This window comes from Augochlora pura, chromosome 6 (assembly GCF_028453695.1).
Source record: "Augochlora pura isolate Apur16 chromosome 6, APUR_v2.2.1, whole genome shotgun sequence".
NCBI classification, from domain to species: Eukaryota; Metazoa; Arthropoda; class Insecta; order Hymenoptera; family Halictidae; genus Augochlora; species Augochlora pura.
In genome coordinates this window covers 9,464,781-9,492,233 of record NC_135777.1, presented here as the reverse complement: position 1 = coordinate 9,492,233, position 27,453 = coordinate 9,464,781, and the positions used below count along the sequence as shown (strand labels likewise).

At 38.4% G+C, this 27,453-nt stretch overlaps 1 protein-coding gene across 1 annotated transcript in view; it reads right to left on the bottom strand.

The window, feature by feature from the left end:
• LOC144471298 (opioid-binding protein/cell adhesion molecule) overlaps window positions 1-26,373 on the bottom strand; it is a 403,527-nt gene extending 377,154 nt beyond the window's left edge. The window contains exons 1-3 of the mRNA XM_078183200.1: window positions 26,295-26,373; window positions 14,004-14,077; window positions 12,818-12,967 (exon numbers count right to left, since the gene is read on the bottom strand). Of these exons, the coding sequence (XP_078039326.1) occupies window positions 12,818-12,967; window positions 14,004-14,077; window positions 26,295-26,373 (303 nt within the window). The remainder of the gene's footprint in view (window positions 1-12,817; window positions 12,968-14,003; window positions 14,078-26,294) is intronic.
• Between the last annotated feature and the right edge of the window lie 1,080 nt (window positions 26,374-27,453).

Genomic DNA, 27,453 nt, shown 5'->3' with positions numbered 1-27,453 from the left:
ACAGATATGTTCAGCCGACAACAAGAAATGTATGTAGGATCGGGTTTTAGGTGATTGACTCCCGCAATATCGCAATGTCTTAATAACGAAAAAGCAACTTTATTAATAGAATAAAATGTGAGAGATATAGGTACAAAAACGAAATACAATTATTAGCTATTCACCGCAGCTACGACCGATCACAACTGAGGATCGCTTCGGCGATCCTCTCCGCGTTACCGCTGATCGCTTTCCTTTGTTTTTTCCGCCGAGCGCAACACCCGGCCATCCACCAAGTCACCGCGCTCGCGACATCCTACATGTATATATATATGTATATAAAAACGTCGGGAGTAAATATATGTGACGACTCATTGCTGTGTCTGCACATTCACAGCTCACTCACGCACAAAGCTTACATATATAATTATCATATAATATATCAAGTTTTAGTAAAATATCAAATATTTTACAAGTGTGTCTCAACTCTTTTGAATAGAAGGGATATGAGGCTTCCTGAGTGATGAAAAGAGATAATAGAGTAGAACGGTTCATAATAATATGTAACACGATAAATCAGCCTTAAACAACAAATATCGGCTATAGATTTCGAATCAATAAAAAGGGAGAAACTTATGAGACACGTTAATAGTTCTCTGGTATCAATTGTATAACACTCGCGCTGTAACGGTCAGTCACTATACGCGCTGCTTATTCAAAGGCTTTCCGCCGACAAAGCCTCGATTAATAATTTCCATTAATCGACCGTTGAAAACGCTTGTTACGTCCGCGGCTAACTCCGAATGCTCCGACCTGCAACACCGTGATCTGAAACGGTGACGTTATTTCGCTATTTCGCATCCACGATCGTAACCAACTTGTAAATCGCTCCGCTGTAAAGAGGAATTGTGGCGGGCCCGGAATATTCAATGTTTCTTAACACTTCGCAGACTTCGTTAACGCTGGGAACCGGCAAGCTGGCTTCTACTGTTCCCGCGGAGTCGCGCGACTCGGGATTGCCGGCATTGGACTTAAACCATTCTGTCAGATGCAGACGAGACTGCAACGGGTTGCCCACTGGATTGATTACGATTGATTCGAAATTGTTGTCGCAACGTGGCGTCGCCGGTTCTACGCTATTACCTCGCGAGATGCCGCGATGCTCTCCGAAAGTATCGAAGTTACAAACGAGATCATCCGTAGTCGAATCACTTCTGGACATTGTTCGAATCGTTTTCAATAAATACTTATGGAAGATAATTATCTAAACGAATTCCTTCCGGTCGGATATTCTATTCGAAAATATTCATTATTCTTCATAAGATTATTCCGTCGATTTATTCGAATAATTCTTCGTTCGAATATTATTTCGTCTATTTGGTCGAACAATTCTTCGTGCGAATCAATTATTTACATGGTTCTTTATTCGAATAAGTTGCTCGAACAAAGATTGTCAAATTATTCGTACAATAATGCGAATAACTGTCAACTATTTCTGTCTTTACGGAATTTTGTAAGAATACATTAACGAAGAAATGTTTGTATAAAGAATTATTCGAATACATGAAGAATCAATCGTATAAAGAATTATTCGAAAAAATGAAGGATTATTCGCGCGAATAAATACAATAATTTACGACGATCTCGAATAAATATTTACACCCCGATATGAATACCCTGGGTCAAACTTGTCCCGCACACCGGGGTCAAGCTACGTTCACCCCACCAGTTCCGAACCCTTTTTCTCAGACGAATAGACCGCGGTCCAAATCGGTGGTCGAAAAACAGCCAAGCAAACAGACGCGTCTACGAAAACGCCGAAAACGCCTTATCGAAACACAGCAACGATGCGATCAAGACCCGTCCACCCCAATATCGGTCCAAGCAACCAGGTAAAAATAAATTCCGCGTTTTTATCGAGTTGATTCATGGCAACGTCCGGCGCGACAGGAAAGATAACAGCCGTGCCGGTATCGCGGGGAATTTTCATCGATAATAATTCGCGCGATCGTTATCAAGATAACGCGGCGGCGTAAAACAGGCGCGTCCCGATCGCCGGATATTTTTCTAAGGGTCCTTCCGCCGCGATCCGGGAAATTAATGAGGGAGTTCGGGCAAACGAGGGCGAGACTGGAATCCCGTAAATCCCGGCCAGTTAGCGTGACACGGAACAATCTCACTCGTGCGCCGCCGTAGTATCGTTGCGATTCGCTCGCGTGCAATTAGTGCAGTCCCGGCTTACTTGTTAAGCTAATTACACGTGTATAAACTTCCGGCGGCTGTTACTCTGCCGGCGGAGAGCGAGATCGCGCCCGCGAGAAAGAGAGAGGCGGAGAAGAGAGAGAGAGAGAGAGAGAATGGTCGGAGACCGTTGAAAGTTAGCCTCGGTCGTTATAAGTGGAAAAGTAGCGAGTTCGAGGCGCCGGGTATACATATAGTATAGAAGCGTCACCCTCGCTTGATTCTTCCCGGCCTGTGACCGACTTCCGAAACTTCCGGACACCTAACCCGTCCCGTCCCGACCAACTTCGACGATCGATCGATTCGACGGTCAATCAAAACACGGACGAAACGTCTAGGCAAGATTAGGAGAGGAGAGAGGCTAGTCGGACGTATTTAACTCCTTGCACTACAATAACCAGTCAGACTCGCGGTGAAGATTTTATGCAAACTCCACTAAATATTGTAGAGTTTTTCCGGGTATGAATGATCGAATACCATAAAATGTATAATGTGTAAAATGTGTAAAATGTAACCTGAGTTTATTGCTTAGGTTCCCCGAAGTCCTGCGTGGCCGAAAGATAGAATGTGAGTGAGCGAGGGGGAAATAAAGGAAGAAAGAGAGAGAATGAGTAAGAATGAGATAGTGAGTGAGGCAGAGCGAGAGAGAATGAATGCAAGAGAGAAAGAGAATAATAGGATAATTTGGGAAAAGGTTGGCAAGGGTGGAGGAACAACGGAAAAGATCGTCTCAGTCGAAGGAGAACTCAGTCTCGTTGAGAAGTCGTGCCCTAGCCGCATCTAGATTTCATGGCATACGTAAACATAAACATCATATGAGTCAGCGTGGACCCTGAGTCCGTCAGACGAGGTTTAACTCTTTGCACTTGGAGTTATTACAACTGTGAATCTGAAATCATTTTTCTCGTTTATAGTATTTCGATTTTGTATAACAAAGTGCATTCGGTTCACATGAAATTGGATCACGCGACTCATATAACAATTAGAATTTTAACAATTTTTTGACTCTAAACTTTGGTGACATCTATGAAAATAATTTTGGAACATGGTGCAACAATTTTAGTGGCGCTGCAGTGTCGCCACTCGAGTGCAAAGGGTTAACATTATACTACAGTCGTCACGCGACAAGAAGGTACCTTTGTGTTGACATTCCCCCTCTTATTAGCTGGCTCGTCGACCGCCGCCGTCGATCTTCGTTATCGTCTTCAACCAATAACGGCCGATAACAGCGGCAGTAGGGCAGCTGGTAGGAGAGGGAAATGTAAACGCAACGGTGCCTTCTTGTCGCGCGACAGCTATACGTTCGTCGAGAATTAGCACGAAATATAAACGGAAGATCCACGTGATCGGTGCTGCGGTGGCAACTGTATGGCTGTTATACGATCATGCTCAAGAAATTAATTTCAAATTTAATATATATAATATAGTATCAGAGGTTACAAGAAATTGTAATTCGTCTCTGATTTGATCACGCGTCACTCGAGCACACCTGCTTATACTTTGCGCCAGTTTTATATTAGTTTATAAAAGTATTAAGACGACATTTCTACCGACATATAACAAGCATTAAAATTAACAAATTAACGAATTCCTTAATCCTAATGTAACACCATAACTGCCGAGGTTTTAACGAAACTAACACGTATTGTTTTACAGCAAGTAGAGAAATGGATTTGTTTAAACTAAATGTAAGGACGATCGCGTACAAGTTATTAAACCGTCAGCAAAATTCATAATTCCATGTGGGAATTTATTGTAAATTCTCAAAATCTATGAGAATAAAACGAAAAATAATTTTCTGTTAAATCGTTGCCACCATCGTGAAAATAAATGAAAGTGACGGTGTTCTGGACAACGTTAGCAATTGGGCGCCTCACCCTATTGGAAATCCTACCCGGACAGAACGTCTAGAGATTAGAGAGAGAGAGAGAGAGAGAGAGAGAGAGAGAGAGAGAGGGAGGGTGAGAGAGAGGGAGGGTGAGAGAGAGGGAGGGTGAGAGAGAGGGAGAGAGTTTGGCGTCGCGTCGCGTTACTATGCCACATTGATCGCCGCAGCCGGAGAAGCGGCTCTTTTGTTGCTGTTAATGAAGTTTCAGCTTGAAGTTGCTTACCTCCGCCCCGGCTCTTAAGACAACTGACAGTCTTCCACGTGAACTTCGCGAACCGTGGATACTGTATCTCTCCGATGCACACAGCCGCCGAGGCTTCAGACGCCATTTTAGTCGGCCGAGGAGTTTTCATGCCGCGGATAATTAGGAGCCCCGGGCTCTTCAAGGTGTAAATGACTGCTCTTTGACGGGAATTAAACGCGAAACAAGGAAGTGTGCAGATTGTTAGACTGGAGCTTCGGCAACGAGGGTAAATAACGTCATAATCTTACTTCGTCCGCATTTCGCGTCTCAGCCGGCTCCCTCCTCCGCTTCCTAACCCCTCGCGTCATGATTTTTCGGAATTTATCGTTGCTATTTCCACGGCGGAGGAAATTCTGTCCTGTGTACAGGGTGTTTCATAATTCATGGCGCAAATTGGGTTACTCCCATTATTATTCAGACAGCTTTTAAAACGCCGTAACTCCTTTAAAACACGGCCAAGCGATTCGATTTTCTTCTTTTTAATAATCGAGAGAGATGAGTATAACTAGACAATGTCCAAACTACTTTGTTACAGTTTCGTATATTACTCGAAGCGACGAAACTTTCAACATATTTATCCGAGCTGAAAATTGCAAAAATACGTACTGAAAATATCAATCGAGATCAGTCGCCGTTGTTACGAGATCTGAAAACAATTAAGCGTTAAAAACAAAGGCGGAAGATAAGAATAAGAACGTCGGAGCAATAAATTATCACGGGGAAACGTTTCATCGATAAAATGGAAGAATTTATAAAATCCGCATCGACGCACGTAAAATCGACAGAAAATATTTGATATCGCGAATATGAAGCTTGTTGTTCGCCTCTATTTCTTCCGGGATCTTGCTTGGCCAAATACATACTTCTTTCCAAGCATCGTTTCCTTTGCTCGCCGTGTTTTTCAAGAGAATAAACTACAATCTGAATTATGTGACGCGTATTTACTCGGTATATATCCAATTTAATTTTTATATTTATGCCGCCAATATTTGGCGCAGACAATCACGTTTTTATTCATTAATTTAATATTAGTATTCCTGGCCAAATGCTCCCTGCCAAATATTTATTTGGGAGGTACCACGATATAGTTCAACTTTCTGGTTTCAATATCATTAGCGAAATTACTTGAATTTCATATGAACTGTCTGGGTTTTAAAAAGCTGAATTTATTTATTGTTTTATTCTCGTTTAATCTCATTTTATTTATTGTTTCATATTTATTACGTTTCATATGTACAATAAATTTACCACAATTTACCACAATATACTATTATTAGTATTATTATTATTATTATTATTATTATTATTATTACTATTATTATTATTATATTGTAATATATTGTTATGTTGTGCCGAATTAATTTCGTAACATTGCCTCCGTTGTATTGTCAAAACTGCTTAAATTTCTATTCAGAAATTTCATACATTAAAATTGAAACGATTCAATCGACTCCATAAATCGAAGCCGCCGTTTCATCAGCCATCGCTGCATTCCCGATCGCGTACGCGGCCTCGCGACATTTCCGACGCGATCAAAGAAAGATCTCGCGAGGGTCTCGCTGCGTGCACACGCGCCCCTCGCGCATTCGAACGGAACAACATTCTTACTGCAGTCGATCCGTAAGATCTCCACTCGGAAAGATTGAATCGAGGCTGCGCGCGAGCGAACAAAACGGGCCACGTGTGTCATTCGACGGGAAGCATTTCGCAAGCTGCGCGTCGTTGTCGCGTGGAGCTCCGCGCGAGATTGGTGACTTCGACAACGATTTATCGGTAATGTCGCGCAATAAGTGCGACGGGAACGTTTGCCGGTATTTCCCGCCGGGACGTCGTCCTTTTTACTGCCGCATACGATTTAGAACGCTGTTCCGCTCGCGGGGATAATGCGAGGCAGAAACGGCGGAGTCGCTCGGTGAATTTGTCGCGGCCTCTTAAACAGATTTATGCGCGCGCCAAGATATTTTTTTTCAACAGTTGTGGGATCCGTATGCATCGCGACTCCGCGTTCGCCGAGTTTTACACCGGGCCGTTTTCAAGGCTGGCGTGCTTAAATAATGCGAACGAGCTGGGCGCTCTTGTCTCTTTCATTATGGACGTCCCCTTGTTCGAAAGTGTGTCGGCAGGATCGCGGATTGAGCGTTGTTTCGATTTACGTCGTTGCGCGTTACGAATCAGAACGGGTAATTACAACAATTTCAGCGACCCTGATATATATTGTCGAGTTCATCACTCTGAACAACTTTTTCATATGTATATTCGATACTCTTCGGTTTTTCAACGATTTTCATACTTTGCGCGACAAGAATGACCCTGAATTATAGGTTGCTGGATTCGTCTTAAAATCGGCAATAATGTCATCGAAAAAGAAATATATAGTTCCATTTAAAAAAACATCGATGACCTTGAAATCTCAAAAAATATGACCTTGAAGAAAAAAACATTTCCACCAAAATACGTCCCCCTCCGAACCAAACAATTTGTTTCTGAAGCATTTTCGCGTATCATTAATGATAATGGAGATATTGCATTGTAACACTTTATTTGCCCCACCGTGTATAGTATTAGGTTCTGAGATGTTCACAGAAATACGTTATACATATATACAAAATAAAATTTTACTAAATTCAAGTAATTTTTGTACTGTTTTAATCCTTTGCACTCCAGGCCATTTTAAGCCTATTTAGAAATTGAGCCTAATGAATCATAAAACTGTTACGCTTTTAACAGTCTTTTAAATAGAAGGATCATTAATAATATCAAAATTAATTTGAAAATGATATAACAATTTTCATTGGCGTCTCCGAGACGCCACTTGAGTGCAAAGTTTTAAGAAACTTCATCTTTTGCATGTTTGAGTTTAACAAATAAATAAGTAACTGAAGTTAAGTAAAAAAGTTTTGTATGTCCCATATCATAAATTTAGTTTAAGGACACAAATTTTTTGTTAAATATTAAGATTATGTCAAGGTTTCGTAACTGGTTAATACTATATTGTTATTTGTAACCATATATGTAAAAGTAATAGTTTACAAAAAGAACAAAAAGAAATGTACACCGTATTTTAAACTTTGGACTGGTCGAATGCGTGCTATTATTGCATCGCCATTTTCTGCATGCAACTTATGACTAGATAGTAGGACCACGTTTATGCGAATTCTGTGAGAGACAAACAGTTCGTATAACTAGATCATGCACACGTATTATAGGAGTCCATCTAACTCTGCTCACTGTTGTACATGATTATACGTTTGCATAATTGAAGTTTACGTATTAGATAAGTAGATACTGGCAAACAATCGCCTATACGAAATGATGTTCCTGTCCCTGGGAACCTAGAAATTGTCGACCTAATAATCTCGTAACGTTTAACGAATTACCATTATGGTTTATGTTACGAGAATGGCAGATTCACCGTGCCTGGGAACATTGCTCATTGCAAATGCACGTGTTCGTAACTACGAGTTATTGCAGATTTAGATTTTTAAATGAATAACAGGATGTCTCAAAGTCGTAAGATCATTTGAAGTAACTTTTTCCTTAGCAAAAATGCAATCCATAGCTTTGTTTACAAGTCATTAACGAAAAACGCTGGCTAATCAAAGATGAGCATTTCTGGCGCGGGGCAACTGAGCCAACGGGGTAACGGAACTCAGTTCCGCTCATTGGCTCGGCCGCCACGCGCTTCCAGATCTCGCCTCTCATTGGTCAGTGTTTTACGTTAATAACTCGTAAAAGAAGCTGCGGATTGCATTTGTGATAAGCAAAAGGTTACTTCAAATGAACTCTGGAAACCTGCATTTCCTATAAGTACCATAATTCTCGGACACCCTATATTAATAATTTGAAATATAATCTACAATAACAGCAAGGAATTATTTATTTACTATTTCAGCAGTTTTCAATATTCTCTTTAATTTTTTTTCGAAAGATGAAGTATGATTCCCTTTCATGGGATGAATTTATTGAGATTATTTTTACAGGATAAAGTGTAAATACATATTGAGCTTCGTATTATATTGTAATTGTATTTTAATTGTATTGTAATTGTATTGTAATTGTATTGTAATTGTATTGCAATTGTATTGTAATTGTATTGTAATTGTATTGTAATTGTATTGCAATTGTATTGTAATTGTATTGTAATTGTATTGCAATTGTATTGTAATTCGTCAGGAATTCATATAACCAAGCAGGCATTTGACGTTTTTTGTTGTATTATGCCATTATTACAATGGAGGACTACTAAAAGCCGAATTAGATTAACAATATTAATGTAGATAAAATTGATTAAGCGATCCCTTCGAGAAAATGGAATTCACAAGGGAATTAGTGACCCTTTGTACTTCTTTCCAACTGGCGTTTTGGATTTTTTGGATTATTCGACACGGCATTAATTGTCCAAAATAAATATGTAATGATAAATATATCTATAAATATTATCACTTAGAATCCTCTACTAAATTCTAATTCACTATATCCCATTTCAGTCTGTATAAAGTAACACCTCAATAAGATTGAGAATCCAGTGTTTAGAGAATCATGCTAATCTTCTTAGATTTGATGCGATTAAAAATGGCATAATCTTATGAACTCGCGATTACGGTCATTACCAGGTTGCAACTCGCTTCCCAAAATGCAAGCGGAACCGTAATTCCATTAAATCATATGAACAGTATGCACATCTAATAGCATCATAATTTCGAAGCACGGTTAATAATCCTTCCAAACGTTCGCGGTTTTCTATGCAAATAAAATTCTTCGTCAACTAACCGCTTTATTTTATCTGAACTTATACTATGACATCATAAAATCTAACCAATTAATTCGGAAGAGGTTACATAGTAAATCATTATTAATGATACATTAGAATAGTTTTAACAACATGTTATCATATTGGACCACTTCTTGTAATTTTATTCAATCACACAGATTACAAAATTAAGAGGAAGAACATTCAATTGTATGTAATCATTTTTATGATAAAGTAACTCAAAATGTTTGCATTTAACATCTAATCGATTTGAATTAATATTAGCATCGAAGAAATCAATAATTAATGTCTGTGATCGTTTAATATTGAAGTTCAATAGTGTAATAGTAAATTTAAATTGTATTGAACTTATATGGCAAAATCTTAAATCTAAATTGTAAAATGTTAAACTTAAATTGTAAGATATTAAAATCTAGGTATTAAAATGTTGAATTTAAATTGTAAAATATCGAAATCTAAATATTAAAATGTTGAATTTAAATTGTAAAATATCGAAATCTACATATTAAAATGTTAAATTAATATTGTGAAACATAAAATCTAAATTGTAAAACGTTAAATTAATATTGTAAAATATAAAATCTAAATTGTGAAATGCTTGAATACCTACTTATTACCTACCTTATGTATATGTATACCTACCTTATGTATAAAATACTTGTATACCTACATACAGCCGATAATTCGGCAAAATACTTGCGGCGACTGTTTTATAAATGTTTCGCGTGTTATTGTAGATGGGATAATCGGGCGAAACGAACTTACTTTCGCAGTTAATTGGAGCGTTAACAAAGGAGAGCTACGTTTTTCCCAGTGACGGTCTCGTCCATCGGTCTGGTTCGCTGCGAACAAGGCGCGCGTCGCATCGACGGCGGTTTTTCAGCCGAAACGACCGGGAAATTAAGAGGAAAATATTTGGCTGCTGTCCGCGAAATATTCTTTGCCGGTGTTGGTAACGGGTTAGAGTGGCTCGCGGGACAGTGGATGTGAAGAGAGCTTGACGGAATTCTTCGGGGCAAGTAACGATAACGACGCAAAGCTTTTAGTACGGGGAAGAACGAGGAATTCAACGAACGAAACACGATTTCAGGCTGACAATACCGGCGCCGAACGCTGCAAGATTAATTCGAAATTGTTCCCTTTCTGTTCCACGGCACCGACAGGATTTTCATACTTGCGTTCGTTTGATTCCGTTCCGCTTCTTTCGGAATTCAAAGAACAATGCCGAAAATTCTATCGCAACGTTTCGAACCAGCTATAATTTCACGGCGGATTCTCACGCGGAATAAAAATTGTCTACATCAATTGCAAACAGCAGAAAATCAACCAGCAGTTTCACTCCTTCTTTAATCCTGTTAATGGATTTGAAATCGACGTTTTATAATGCCGTTAATTTTTACGCTATTCTAAATCGTAACTACCTATGGATAAAATCTGCAGTCTAGCTAACTGATATATAGTAATGATAATAACTTTACGGCAGACCTTTATGCAAAATGAGAATTGTCTGCATCGATTGCAAGAAACTTTCTTTCTGCGATTATTGTAATGGCTTAGACATAACACGTTGATACGTTAAAACTGTTTAAATCTTTTAACTCTTCTACTATTTCAATTTACGATATTTAATTTACGATTTTAAGAGTATTATTATTAAACTGGACTATTTTTAAGAGCATCTTTAGGATCAGTTAAAAAATCAGCAGATGCGACGTTAAAAAACAATATTATGTATATGGGTATATTTGAAATGTGAAACACAATGAAGAAGTTATGATGAACGCGAATAAATGCAGTTGCGAAACTCGGATTGCAACCGGGCTACGGATCTTTATGCATTTATGGAGTTTGCATGTCTCTGCAGAAAATCTTTTTCGCTAATGAATATTTATGACTGCTTCATTTTTGCAGCGTGGAATCTTTTGGTTAGCGAAGCAAGTTTTGCATTGGAGTGGTCGCCGGGACAAAGTCTAACAAAGTGATTTCTGGCGGTGATCAGTCGGCGAAACGATCGTTTTACATATTCTGTGAATGGTCCGTTAACAAAAAAATGTTAATGTTAATATCGACCGGTAGCCTATAAATCGGCTTTTCCCCCCGATCGGTAGCCTGTGAATCGGTTACCATAGTAATCCTTAATTTGTTATCTATTATCGAAATGTTAAATTGTACTGCAAGCTTCAATATTATTATATAAATATTTAAACATTAAATACCTTTCGCGTTTAATAAGATAAATAAAATCAAAATAGAAACGAAAATTTGTACGATCGGTCGATAAAGTGTTAATATTAACTTGTTTAACAGTGTTAACGTTAATAATTGAGGTAATACTTGACGATAGCATATTAACGACAGGAGTTGACACACACCTAATTGAGAGGCCTCTTTGACGGACACGATTTTTAAAAACTATTGTCGTCGAACTTAGCGACAATATCAAGTAATTTACACGCTTGTTCGCCATGGAGCGCCACGCATCCCAGCCATAATCAGTCTCGATTCATGGTAGGGTCGCCTGAATTCTTCGTTCGCCTCTGCCGCAGGTACAGTACGTGACAAAAGGCCGGCTCCGCCTTTTGAATGACCCTTCACCATCTATCAAACGGTCTGTCGGACTTCTTTTAATGTTTTTCCAAGCTTAACCAAGCGCGATAAATGATCTGAACACGATTGTTATAATTGCAGATGGTTTGTGAAAATTAATACTATATTTGTATTATACCGTGCAGCCTCCTGTACAGTGCAGTACACTGTAGATGAAATATTTCAAGCATTCTAATTCCGTATGATGCATTTCCGTAACTTAACTGTTCGAAGTTACTACTAATCATTTCACACTATATATAATAAATGTTTACACGTATATTTATATTAATATGAACATAGTAGAGAATTTTATTAAAACGCGCGATTAAGCAGCAAAGCGAAATTAAAATTGTTTGAATTAAATATAAGAAACATAAATTATTTATAATAATTACGATAAACATATAATAACATATACAATGTATATTTCTTCTAACGAGTTTACAATTTGATATTTGACCGATTTATTTTTCTCACGAAATGGACAAAATCCGCGATCCAATTATAACTGTTCGCCAAAACGGAACCAGAGAATCCTACTTGCAAAGTGAACCGTCCATTTTCATTCCTCTGCCAGTTCGCCTGATTTCAATTCCTGTGAAAATTAGCGCTTGTTTCGATCCCCGAACATTTTTCCAAAACTCCGAGCCACTTGGTCGAACGTTTCAAAATTTATCCCGGCGTTGAAAAGCGACCCGACTATCTTCGACGGTAGACACCGTCGCGTCGCTGTAATATTTCAAACAAACGTGAAAAGGAAAACAGCTTCGTACCTGCATCGAGACGAACGACATCCATATGCATGAGACAGATAATTCGCTGACACTTTGCAAAGCGTGGCTGACGTGCGGCGTTAAAGAACGGCGCCGTCCGAGAGCAGAAATTCTTTTAAAGGAGGGCGGTTCCCCTCGGAACATGTGCACGGTACTGAGTCCCGCTTACAACAACACTTTTTGAGATCCTTTAAGGAGCGTCCTTTAAGCGAGACGGATGCGTTCCAAGATTATTCAACTGGTTCTCCGGCGACGATCGAAACGCGCCGCAACGTTGCAGCTGGCTGCGCGAAGACCGCCCGGTAAAAGAAGAGGAATGGGTGAACACCTACCTTAAGAGTATCCTGCAGGTTTTGTACTCTACAGTGCATATACACATCGGCACCGAGCTGCACGGTAATGTTGTTCTCCGAATCTTCGAAAAAGGGCCTGGGCTCCGGAGTGCCGCCGGTTTCCGTCGCGATGCTTTCCACCTCGTATACCTGTCGACACGATGACTTCGGTTATATACCACGTGTTATTAATGCAGGTTGTTATCGCTGTCGATTTTTATGCAAAATAAAAATTATCCGAGATAATTAGACCCCATGAATTTTCCATCTTAGCCATTTTAATAACATGCTGGTTTTGTTTCGATTCTTTCAATGTTTTTACAGTTTCACATTTAACCCTTTCAATGAAAAGGATCAATGTAGCTATTTTAACAATGCACAAAATCCACAGTCCAGTTATTATATGTATTAATATGATACAATATGCATATGTAATATTTTATGTATGTGTAATATAATATACTATAATATAATATGTGACATGTATTAACATAATATAATATAGAACATGTATTAACATAATATAGTATATAACATATATTAACATAATGTAATATAATATTACATAATATAATAATAGTGATAATAAATGCGTAAAAATATATGAGGCCAATTATTTCGTCTCTTGTATAGAGTTTTAAAATTACTTCGAGGTTGTTTTTAAATGTAATGTTTCGGAACTATGTAAAGAAGATGCCGAATTACAATTTTTTGTAATATTCTTTTACCAAAGAAAATATTTCCTATCCATCTCCGAACTTTCCCAGTCCTTCCCATTAAACAGTTGTTAAATGGAACATGCATTAGACTTAACGAAGATATAATATAATAAATATAACAGAAAAGCATATAAAATCTATTAATATCTGCAGTCGAAACTCGAAGACGATGTTCCTTAAATTATGACAGACGATTCAACTGTTTCGCGTCGCAAATGTTACATAAACGTTTACAGCACTTTGCCAGCTATCAAGAGGAAAGTAGGAAGAGCGTAAGAGAAAGAAAGAAGACAGAGAGAGGGAGAGGAAGAAGGAGAAATGAGGAGAGAGAGAGAGAGAGAGAAAGGGAAATGAAGAGGGAGATAACAGTTTTGTACAGCGTGCGGAGTGAAACGGTGCAAAAGGTATGGCCGTAGCTTTTTCAAAAGACATTTTAACTCCTTGTTCCAATTATGCAGCCGACTTACCTCGGTAAAAGGCGAACTGAGCTCATGCCAGAACGACCTCGGCAGGTTTTCCAGTCCAGGAAACGGCTTAACACCTGAAACAATTTAGAACCAGATTATACCTTTCCTTGCCGAGGCTTTATTACTCGTATACAATAGCGTAATTAAACCTTGACCGCGAATTTACAGGCAATCTTGTTACAGCCAAGCGAATACGGTGACGGTATCAGAAAAGTTCGCGGGACAGAAGTTTCGTTTACCGTTTCTACCAGCGGGCACACTAAACTGCAGGGGAATAGAATTCACGAGCCGTACCGGCCCCCGGCAAACGCGCGCGCGCTCGCTCGCCCGCGCACCCGATTGCGGGAAACATTTTTAAAAGTSTATTAATGTTTCATACGTTYGTTACATCGATTATTAGCCTTTAGAGGAATTCTTCGCATAGGCCGCCTCATCGGCCAAAGACACCSGACTCTGCAATTTCAACTTTTTACGTGCCGCTATTGGTTTCCGATATATTACAAAATCGGATTTCCATCCCGACGTTAACTTTTGTTCAAAGTTGCCCGGTGTTATCGTTTTAAAAACTGCGGTAATTGTTGCTAAAGAAGTTATCCTCTCCGAAGCTCGCTGTACATTATATGTTAACATATCGATGTAATGTTATTAATATTTGTACGTTATATTATAAGATCGAACGTTGCGCTGATCAGTAGAAACACTGACACATGCGCGRTTTTTATGCATTTAGAAYGAAATTGGGTAGTTACGATTTAAAATAACGTCAAAATTAAAGGCATTTTAAGACGYTAATGTAWTATTTTTAATCTCTTAAGACTTTATYTTGCATAAATATCCGCGGCATACTAATTAATATGTATTTACCTGTGCAATTAGCAAGAAACAAATTACCGTATCGATATGCGATATCGAAATTAACTTCYGCCCCAAAAAATAAGTAGAGTTCATCTGAGAAGCTAAGTATTATTTCATAAAATATAATTGATTTTCCAATTAATTCGATAAAATATAAATAAACATTGAAACATTTTATCCTTAATTGGTCTAGTACTATTGAAGCTGGGTTGTTCGAAAAATCTGTGCGCTTTCCTAAAATGTAAATGAACACAATAAATATATTGAGATCTAATCATTTTCTTGCCATGGTACCTTCATCATTTTTTACGCAGAATGAACAGAAGAATCGATCTGTATAAAAAGATATGCATTTCTATTTAAATAAATGACGCAATTGTTAATTGCACATGCACTGCTGCATCTAAAAAAAATTTAAAGGCCTACAGATGTAGTGCTCTTCGAACCCTTTATCTTTTATCCTTTAGCATACTTTTATAAATGCAATAATAACGGAGTTATGACTTGAAACCATCGCGTGGACCTCCCTGTATATAAAACAAGTGAAAAAATCATTTCAATGGGACGCAGCAATATCTCGAAAAATCTTAACACGTTGAATGCCACGGGGGTCACCGGTGACCGGCACTGAACTTGGCAGTGACGCCATGGGGGCCACCGGTGACCGGCGCGCTCAGATTGATGAAAATATATATAATTTAAACAAATGGCGATACTTATAATTTTTTTATTATTATCATCGTTGATGTAGTGGTGTGAGGAAATGAATGCCTTATAAAACATCTGAAAATAGTTTTATTTATACATGAAATATAGTTTTATTATGTGACATTATACGTATCGCATAATAGAAAATTCATCGTGGCGCCACGGACAATTCCTGTAAAATGGGCGTGGCATTCAACGTGTTAAACAAATAAAGCGTTTCTATCGTCATCGACCTCATAGAGACAGATGAAAAATGTTTTCCGCTTCTCCATTGATGCGCCGTACCGAAGCTCGCCGCGATCAAGCGGCAGAATAATTGCGCGTTTCGTGTTTGCCGTACTAATGGCGGGTGTTCGAGATATTTACAGCGCTGCCTTCTATCCGATCCGAAGACAGAATAACGCCGCCCTGCGTCTAGAACTCACAGCTGGATAAGACAAAGCTGCGTTTCGCAACGGACGCGGCTTTACAGCGGTGATTTATAGCGGCGTCCTAGGGAACTTTTATTACCAGCGCGATCACTATGTTCCGTACTTGCGCCGCGACCCCATTCCGGTTGTTTACTTCGTTATAAAATGCTAACCGACAGGTAACGGATGGATTGTTCATGAAAATTAACCCGACCAACGTCGCCGTGAGAACGACTACCGTGATCGCTAGGTTTTCGCCTTAATTTTCTATCAAGATTAATGACCGGCTGCAAATAGTAATCTGCAGGGATGCCTCGCTGTTTGCCAAGATGGACACCTAAATATATGGTTCGAACCACGATGATACAACTAATTTTCTTCGGAGGATATCCCGCGGTATTTTCGGCGAGGATATTTTTCACCGCGCTTGATATTGTTTGCGTGAAACGTTTTTACGTTCTACATACACCTTTTTATTACATGGCGATATTTAAAATACCAAATATATATAACGTTTTTTCTAATCTACCGCATTGCTGTGCTATTCATCCAGCGACGTCACCAAATTATTTTTAAGAACTTTGAACCTCGCGTACGCATTTGTTGCAGGATTCTTTCTTATTCCGATAAAAAAAGAACTAGGTAAGTAACTTTGACTATATAATTATTAACAACACTTTAGGTGTTCCCTTTTTTTCAGATACACGTTGTATACCCGATTAAAAACCAAACATTATTCTTTTATATTAAAAACAACGTGAAACATAAATGTACAAACATAACCTGTTTCGATATTTGTATAAATATCAGTAACAATAAAGAAGTTACTTCGCGACTATAATTACGTACACCAAATTCTGGTACAGTTCTCTGCTCCTTTAATTTTACGAAGACGGAAAGTTTCAGACGCGAGGGAACGGTTGAAAATGATTTTGCCAGCTGATCGGTCTCGGCTAGGTACAAGCGAAACCAGCTTCTTTTCCACGAACAGTCCCCCTTTCGGTCCGTGGCGACGTTCCGTCCTCCCCCCCTCGCCCCCGCCTACTTACCTCTCCTTTCTAACTATTTCGCGAAGAACGACGGGATAATCCTTGAGAAATTTATCAGCACCGGGGCGAGAGAGGACTGTTCGGCCTTTCTGGCCGGACCAATCTCGCGAGGCGAATTCTCCCGGTACAGTTGGCAACCCCCCCGCCCCCCCCTCCCCCTCCCCCTGGCAAAAGGAACGAAGGGACTTCTAATATCTGCAGGAAAGACGGAGCACATAATCTCCCCGAAAGGATAGACTAGGTCGCCCATGCAGCGGCGCACAGTACCTCTTCTCCACGGACAAAAATCGTGGAATTCGCCGATGCTCGTATCGATTCGAAACTATGGACGTTTATGCTATTTGAAATGTCCGAATAATGATTTTGTTTGCGAGCATCCTGTATACAAATAATACGTCGCGATCACCGCAACGTAATTCTACAAGGTGTCCAAAAAGTCACAAGCAATCGGGAAACGGTGGGTTCCTGTGATAATTCGAAGCAACTTTTTCCTTGGCGCAAATGCAATCCGTGGTTTTGTTTCAGAGTTATGAAGGAAAAACAGTGTCCAATCAGAGGCGTGCTCGGCCGACGCGAAGCAGCCGAGCCAACGAGCGGACGAGGTCCAGTTCCACTCATTGGCTCGGCCGCGTTGCGTCAGCTAATCTCGGCCTCTCATTGCTGGACGTTATTCGTTAATAACTCGTAAACAAAGTCGCGGACTGCATTTTCGCTAAGGAAAAAATTACTTCGAATTGCCACAGGTACCTCCCATTTTCGGATTTGATGACTCTTTTGGGACACGCTGTATACCTCTGGATGGATCAAGGTCAACAGGTCGAATTTTTGTTTATTGAAAAGTATAGCAAGAGAGCAACAAGTGTCCGAAGTTAAACCATTACATAAAAAACATCACTTAAATGATGTGTATACAAGTGGCATTCATAGGCAAAATACAAAAATAATTTTGTATTTTAATAATTTTGCAGGTCCTTTCATATTAGAAATGTAAATATACTTGTTACATGAGAGCAATGATTGTTTTATTCAGCACAGTTGTTATTTAAAACTAAAAGAAACGTATATACAGTAATCACACGCACTGTGCGTATATCTGGCGCGAGCTTTCATTCAGTGACAGTACTTCGGCGGACGACACTGCTGTAGCGAAAGGGTTAAAGACGACATCCAAAAATTATACAGGGTGTCCCCAGAATCGTGGTGCAACAGGCCGAAAGGTGATTCTATATACAAAAATAAGACGAAAAGATGGACTAACAGTTTTTCATTTAAAGCACCATTTCCGAGAAAAATTAGGATGAAACAGTAATACTATTGAATAGGAATAAAGTGGCGCGCGCGTTCAACCATGACATATCGATTCTGCTTTACTAACCTGACGCATCTTCCAACTCAGTTTCCTCGAAACTAGTGTTCCACGTGAAAAATATTGCCCTTTCCTCCCGATATATTTTTGAATTATGACAATATTAGTAATAAAAATAAAATAAATAACGCGAGACCCGTCCACCGGTACTATGGTCCCCCATGCAAGGTTTAAAGTACAGTTTAATATGTTCAGAAGTAATATAACATAAAATCAGATGGGCACTTCTCTTAAAAGTCTCATTAAAGCTGAACGATATATTGTATTAATACAAAGAATTGTAAAAGTATATTTTGTTAATTGCATAAATTTACTCAAAATTCGTATAAAAACTAGATTAAAGTAACAACGTTATTCGACATGACTAAAAAGTCAACAATTCGATCTCTTCCATTGAACTTTAGGTTGAAATTTCGTTAGCAAATTGCCAAACGCTTTGGGATTCGTCGATTTTGAAAAAGCGATTAATATTTCGCGAGACGGACTTGTTGGTGACAAACGAGACCGTTTCAGATCCGAGGCTTTGAATTTTTGACTTCTGTTCTACGGTTCGAACACTGCCGAGACGTTCCGTGCGAACGATTCGTCGAGCACGCCGCGGCGCCGTTTCGCCCGCCGAATTTGATGGAGAGATATTGCGGTCCCTTGCGGCCTTCGAATTCTACATCCCCTTATTTTATTTCCGCGCCGCCATGCCGTACCGGCTGGGGCTGTGTGTCTCTTTCAGTCGCCGCGGCCTTTATAACCGTCGGGATTCCTGCAGCTCCCCGATTTCTGCTCAAAGGGCCAGACCCGCTTGGAAACTGACTTTATTACTTCTTCCGCGCGCTGCCAAGAACGCCAAGCGCGACGCACGGGTCCTGCTGCGACGACGTTTGTTTAGGTTTAGATTGCCTACCGTGGGACCAAACTCGTCCGTGACCCGGAAGTCTCGGGCCAGGTCGGGTCAAGTTGGATTTTTATAATAATGCTAATAATGTGGTATCGGGAATATTTCGGCACCTTGCAGATAATTTTAAGAGTAGTTTTAAGGACATAGTTGTAAAAAGGAAAGCGACGTTGACCTGCCTCAAGCAGCGAGTACCGCCGAACGCCCATCGGCGACGCGAATGCCCACATCTGGGGTTTGTAGAAATTAAGGAAAGGGAGGCAGGTATGTATAAAAAGCCGAGCCGAGATCGAAACGGAAGATTCTTGTGTTGAAAGTCGTTGCGAAAGGCTAGCGAGTTAAGTTGTAAAAAGTAGAGAGTCGTCGTGGTCGTATAAAGTCGAAAGTTGTATTTATAGGTTGTAGTAATAGACTGACAAGTTGTTGAACCGCGCAGCTATCGTACAATACAGGGTGGGGCCGAAACTATTGCCACCTCAAATATCTTCGAAAGTATAAGTTTCACAGAAATATTTGCCGAAACAAAATTGCACAGTACGAAGGGGAACATCCGGTGGCGATAATAGTTTTTTTGCAGGTGGAGGCACTTCGGATATTTGAAGGTCACCTTCATTTTTTTAAATGGATCGGTCTATTTTTGCTTCCGTATCATGATAGAGGATCTTAAAACGAGTTCAACGACCTATTACACAAGGTCATTGAAGGTCATAGAAAGTAGAGAAAGGCGATAATACTTACGGTTTTGGTAGTAAATAGAACATAAGTTTATAGTAGGTGTTCGAAATGATGACCATAACTATCAGTGCAACATTGGATTCTTTTTACGATTGATTGACTTGTAAGTCTTACAGCGCCAGAACTTATTGACGCACAGGCTGCAATCATTTTTTATTTTTTTTATTTTTTTTGTTTCGTTCAATGACCTTGTGTAATAGGTCGTTCAACTCGTTTTAAGATCCTCTATCATGATACGGAAGCAAAAATAGACCGATAGACCGTATCTGTATACGTATATATAATATTATTATAATAATATTCGATTTATATGAATTTGTAGACATCGAAAAATAATTGAAAATCACTAATAAAATTTAATGTTTAGTCATATACTAGAATTACGATGTCCCTCGAGAGGAGACAACGGAGTGCAAAGGGTTAATATAAATTATTGACAATTAACAACTATAAAAACGAGTCGCGCGGCTCGAATAATTCTGTAGCCTTTTCCCAAATTGTACACATTTGTTCGCAAGCTGATGGACAATTGGAGAAATTTACTATAGCATGAGAACAATAACAGAATTTGCATTATATTATATATATGATAACGAGATATTGCAATGATATGATTACATAAGGCCGTATCATTGTTAACGGTATATTTATCTGATCGACAGCTACCATTGACCACTGTGGACCCTAGAATCACGTAATTAACGTTAACAAGCTGTTTTTTGAAAATTATATAATTTAATCGAGAATTCAATTAGCAATGTTCACGACGTTGGCACATTGCAAGAACACTAAAAATCGTTATAATAATAAACTTAATTTTTAACATATTGTGGAGTAATTATTAAACAATTAGCGATCACTGTTATTACGTATTAACGATTTTTATCTTATGTATGAACAACATACATAAGATAAAAATAACAAGTATGAAAATATACATACATAACATACATAACAAGTATGAAAGGTAGACGTCGTGCAAGGAAGACGCGTTTACAATTTGTTATTAATAAATATCTTTCCTTCTGTTCCTTCTAAAAAATGCCATTTCACCTTGATTTCTTATTACCTCAGTGTCAACATCGTTAACTACGGATCAAGGAAGATAAATTAATTACTGCATGTACAGAACCCTGTGTTTTGAAATAACAATTTTAAAGCGTCATTAAAAATTACCGTCTACGTCGCGAAATTGATTTTTATGCAACGAAGCGCCGTAAACTTTATCATCGTTTAATCTCGCGTACGTAAGGCGAGACGAAGTTCGAACGAAACTGTTTGCGGACAAGAGATTTTTTATGACATTACAACCTTCTGGCACTCCCCGCTTAAATATCAGAACATCAGTTTCAACAGAAATCTGTTCTCTGTATAAATAGACAAGCGATTATGCCGGTGGGATAGGGAAAAAGCAAACCGAAACTCTGCGACTGACATTGTATTTCCACATACGAACGCGGTGGAATCAGAGCCGTAGGAAAATTCTCGTCGACCTCATAAAACATGTCCGAAGGAAACTATTGGAAACAAACTTACTGAAATTACGGATATAAATATTATTTTGCTTCGGCTGAACGGGTTTTCATGCGCGGCCAGGAGAGGACAGGATCCGGCGACGTCGGAAGCAGAGCCGAAGCAGAGCCGAAGCAGCAAAAGCGACGGCGGCGGCCCGAAGTTTGGGCGAGCGGAATTAAAAAAATAAAAATTTTCATGAAAAATTTCATCTCGCGCTTTTGACGTAAATAATGAATAAACTGTTCGACGAATTTCCCCGCCACTTTTCCCGCGCTCCTTACTTTGTTCCCGGAAACAAAATAATTGGCACATCGAACTCCAATATTTCCGTACGGCGGAGCGGACAAGAAAATAAAAAAAAAAACCCGTCGACGTAGCAAACACGCTGCTTGGCAGAAAAATACGAGACACCCGTCTTCTGTTACAAAGAACGGCAAAAAGGTAATCGATTTTAAATTGCACGTAATTCGAACTTTGATTTATATTCTTGGCGTTCCACTGACGCCGAAATTTTCCTACCGAACCTCGCCGCAAACACAGCGGGACGTAACATGTAATTTTCTGATCCGTTTTCGCGCTTTGATCTAGCATTTCTATTGCTGGAATTTGATCCAAAAACTCTTTTTCTATTCACACTATTCTGTGAAACATAACCTCTTATGCTTCGAGTACACGCGATCACGTGTTTCGTTACACGTGTCTGTAATAAATACAGTATCCGGAAAAGGTGTTTATTAGAGTATCGAAGTAAACTTTTTCTTGAAAGTATTTCTATTAAAATCCATTATAATTCAAATCTGTAATGAAAATTAATTAAATTTAAATTTTATATAAACAATGTCATGTAATCGATTACACCCCTATCTAAACTATTGATTTCAACACGAGCTAAAGTTCTATCAGAAATCTATTGTAATCTTATATTTCCATAAAGATCTCTTGTAATTCAAAGTGATAATGAAAATTAAAATTAAGTGATTTCATTAAAATTAAACTTTATATTAAAAATTGATTACAACCGACATAAATTTATTTTAACTTAATTATAACTGACTTTTATTATAATTTATTGTAACTCAAATCAAGTAATTTAAATTTGTATAGAAAATCCATTATAATCATAAATTACTGTAAAAATCTGCTACAATTTAAATTTCTATAAAAATCTATCGTTATTTAATTATATAAGAATCCCAAACGAAATGATTAGACAACGTTACTGAGAGCAACTTGTTACGATTGAAATAAGTAGCGTTAAAACAGTTTAACATGATTTATCTGTGAATTAAAGACTTGCGGGAATTATAAAATCGCCGTTAAACAACCTGTCAATATTATACTTAAGATTAAGTCGCAATCAACTTAGAATTGATTCGCGGCGAACACGCGACAGCGTCCTGATTTTTCTCAGCCATTGTAAAAGGTGAAACAACGCGGCGAATTAAACGGCAGTCAATCCGGCGATCCAATTACGATCCCATTTATAAATCATGACGGTTTTCTACGGTGTCGGGAGATTGTTAAAATAAAATGAATTCCACCCCCGTTTCTTCGATTCTGGCGTTTTAGTTGGTAATGTAAGGACTCGGATCGAAAACTGCGCCGAATAGAGGTCGGTTTGTCGCTCTGTACAGCGTCCAATTTATGGTTGCTGTCCGTAGCCGTGAGATTTATGGGAATCCGATGCCTTAATTGGAAAATTATAGGACAATGTCTGGGAACGGAGCGTTCGGCGCGCGGGCTCGTTATTCAGCGCGTATAATCTACCCCTCGCCGACTTTTCGAACAGCGCCTCGGTATTTCCTTTCCGACAGAGGCTCAGGTGTCGCCGACACTTTCACTTGTCAGATTGCAGTGTCATCGTTCCGACCGACAGAATTTTCAATGGTCAATTTAATCGACGAATTTGAATTTTGACGAGGCACCGAGCTCTATTCATTAACTACGAGGTTAGTTGTCGCAAAAATGAAAATGACGCTTGTCGATATTCGCGATTCGTTCTCCAGATATTTCTGCAAGAAAATGAATATTGGGTTGGCAAAGTAATTAAGTTATATTGCTTTCTTACTGTCTGGACTTTCGTCTTCAATTTGGTAAGAAAATTGTATCGATCAGTTATTTAGTTTCGTTTTTATCACTGTTTGAAGATGGAAGGAAAAGAAGCTCATTTTAGACACATTTTACTGTATTATTTCCAAAAAGGCAGGATTAAAGCACCTGATCTATACCGTTTTCTTGCTGTTTGGACTTCCACATTTAATTTAGTAAGAAAATTGCACCGATTAATTGTTTAGTTTCGTTTTTATTACAGTTTGGAGATGGAAGGTCGAGGCGCGCGTTTCAGGCATATTTTATTACATTATTTCCAAAAAGGCAAGCATCGCAAGCACGATTTTCACGTTCTATACGGTATATTGAAATGAAGCCTTGAAAGAACGGCAGTGTTAGGATTGATTTGTCTAATCGAATAAACTTAGATTTTTAAGCAAACGAATTGAATTTTCCTTCTCATTTTAAATCCGCAATTACTCAGTTGCCAACCCAATACTTTCACAATTCAAATAAAATCACTGTTTCAATGAAATTAGAGTAATCCATGCAGTTTTAAATAACATCTTACAGAATATCGTTCGATCCTGCTAAATTGTCCGTCTGTTCGTCGCGTTTGTAAGCGGCGGTGGCCGAGTTCGATTATCGGGGAGCGGCGAAATGCGAGCGTGTCGGGCAAGAATTTTCGACTGTCAGGTTAGAAGTCGCTGAAAATTTTTGTTTTATTATTACATGCTGTTGATGTCGAGATTCACCGTTGATTTATGGCTGTGCCGGTAGCTTTTTAGCGCACAAAGCTGCGCCGAGTGTTTGGGACTACGAGTTTTTGTGGCGCGCCGGCCATAAAACAAATCCACGGACCGCGGAAATTAATCTCTAGTTCAGTTTTTCCGGGAACGTTAATTGTATAAATGTTAACCGGTCGTACAGTTAATTATGCAAGGGGTTATGAGAGAAAACTAATTGCGAGTCAGGTGTTCTTCGCTTCACGATATTCGAGCTTTTGCATTTAGAATTGAAACAATTGTGAAAACGAGTCAACATTTTACCGTTCTTTACGCGTGATATTTATTCAATTAACCAATATATGGACCATTCATTTTGTATGTTGTGTAAGTCCATTTTCTCTTGTTTCGTGAAAATTAAAGGTTAACATATCTGTTAATTAAAAGATTCAGGCAAATTATATGAAGTCTGGCAATGTTTCTACTGTTTGTAATATAAAACAAATGTAAAATAACAGGCTACTGATCGGCAACTATGTATCTGCTAAGCCACCTACCTCTGTCAATTGGACTTACACCGCTTTCATAATCGATGATTATGCCATTTCTTTTACCGACTAATTTTAAATTGTACAAAACACGAGAATTTAAAAAAAAATTAAACACGGACTAGTTATACATAAAAAATTTACATTAAATTAAGCATGAATTACGTGATATCTCATTTTTTTTCAAAAATGGACTTACACCACTTTCAAAATAAACGGTTCATGTAATGCTTTTCTAACTGAAGAGAATATTGAAGAAAATGAATAATTAAATTATATTGTACTTTAGTACAAGCCGGCCCATTTCAATCAGTTTTAATCAGTATATTATGAGCACAGATAGAATGTTGCAGATGGCGAAGATCAACAATTATTTCACGAAGATTTAGTGGAAGGAAATAAGAAAAAATTTAGCAGCGTATTTATCCACGGCATTGTAAATACCATAAAACTGGCAGCTGAACAGATTGTCCGATTCACCAGCCTGCCGAGGGTAACCGCTTTAAAACCGCAGTTGATATTCGCGGTGAAATATTGTCAAACCTTGACAATGAAATCAGCGTGCAATCTGTCCAACGTCAGATTGCAGAGAATTGAGTCTAATGGATTGGGTCGCACGACGACAGCCGCAGACATTCGAAATAAATTTACGAGCTGGCTGTCGATTTGTCCGCCCTAATTGGACGGAAGAAAGCTGGAAAACTATATTTATCAACCCGTATCAAATTATCTTGCACTTACATAGTCGAGGCCACAAATTGACAGAAACATGGGACGGAATGCATTACGTCAATATTTATTATATATATTTATTATTATTATTGATGACATGTGACTATATTACAATAGTCACAGTTGTCGAACGATAAATACTGAGAAAAATTGTCTAAAATTTGCTGGAAAAAATTACGCTTGCACATTGGACCAATGAGAGCACTAAAGTTTGTTATTTTAAAAACGATGAACAATTTTTGGATGAAGAAAATGATGAAGTTATTAGCAACGTGAAAGCTAAGATTAAAAGATACGTTATTAACTATCATTTCTTGCTACAATAAACTAAAGTAATATTTATTTTAAAGTTCAACTTCGAAACGTTGAAAATCTATCATTTATTACCAATTTATAATTTTTCACTATCGCATAATGTACACGCATGGCAATTGATACACCATCTGCCTCAATAAGTTTATGCAGAGCTTCCGCAGGTATACTGCATCCGCCATTAGGTATGTAGGCGCGTGAATAGAAATCAGGATTGCGCGAATATTAGATCGTGTCCCGGAGAACTAATGAGCAAGGATAATTATCAGTCGACTCTAATTATGAGACTGATCCAGCCATACGAAATTGTTTTGCAGTTGGCCGGCATAGCTGAGTAAATGACACCGCGTCCAGCTGTTTCATCGAACGCTAACGAAAACGTTGTTTTTCCTGCTTACCTATTGAGCCGGCGGCATACAGACACTGCAGTTGGTGAACCAAAATGGAGGCCACCACGGCCGAAATACGATACAACATTGTAGTCGATCCTCAACTCATCTCTGTTTAGAAAGTTGGGACTCGGTGCCTTTGTTCTCCTGATCTGAAATTTAAAATGATTACGTTAAGCATTTTGTTCACGTTCATTATAAATATCGTAAATATTATTAGTATTAAATATTATTAATATTACTATATAATATAATAAATATTACTATTCCCAATTTTCAGTCGCCTAATGAAGTTCGAACGAATTTGTAATGTCTATATTCGTAGTTCGATAACAAAAGGGAATATATTATTGATTACAATATCAATGGTAACACATTGCCGTCTCACAAAAATGTCTTCCCCTGTCGCCTTTATCAGGAAAGGTTATCGGGAAATTATAAACTGTCAAGTTTTACTAATATCATTTATCTGTTACTAATCAAACTAAAATTTGTTTGTCTTATATATTTGTACGTTACACCACTATAGTATTGCCAACTGCTGAGCGATAATTTGCACGCTACACCATCGTGGTGACGCCGGACGGCATAGCGTAAATATTATAATAATATTACAATTTCAACAGCAATCAATTAATCAATTAGAAGCAATCAATTAATATATATATATTGTTTGGTATAGCTATATATAGTATTAGCTATATAATATTCTTTTTTTAGTGTATTATACATATATACTTCCACCTTAATCGTTTACTTTAATAATTAATAATGCATTTGAGTGAAGCACGAAGCATCCGTGGAAGCTACTATAGTGACGCGTCCTGCCTAACGGTTAATTTTAACCCTTTCCACTCGATTGGTGACTCTGTGGCACCACTAAAATTATTCTATCACGTCCGAAAATAATTTTTATACCAACAAAGTTTAGACGAGAAAAACTGTTATTATGAATCACAAGAAACATTTTCACATAAAATGAAAATACTGTAAGCCAGAAAAATTATTTCAGCTTTACAGTTAAAACGGCTTCGAGTGCAAAAGGGTTAAGTTTGCAACAAGCACTCCGGGCATCTCGGGAAAACATCATCGACCCGGTGTAAACGCGATAAATCGCTACAGAAAAAGTGTGTCATCCGAATGTCTCCGAGCATGAGGGTCAACTGCA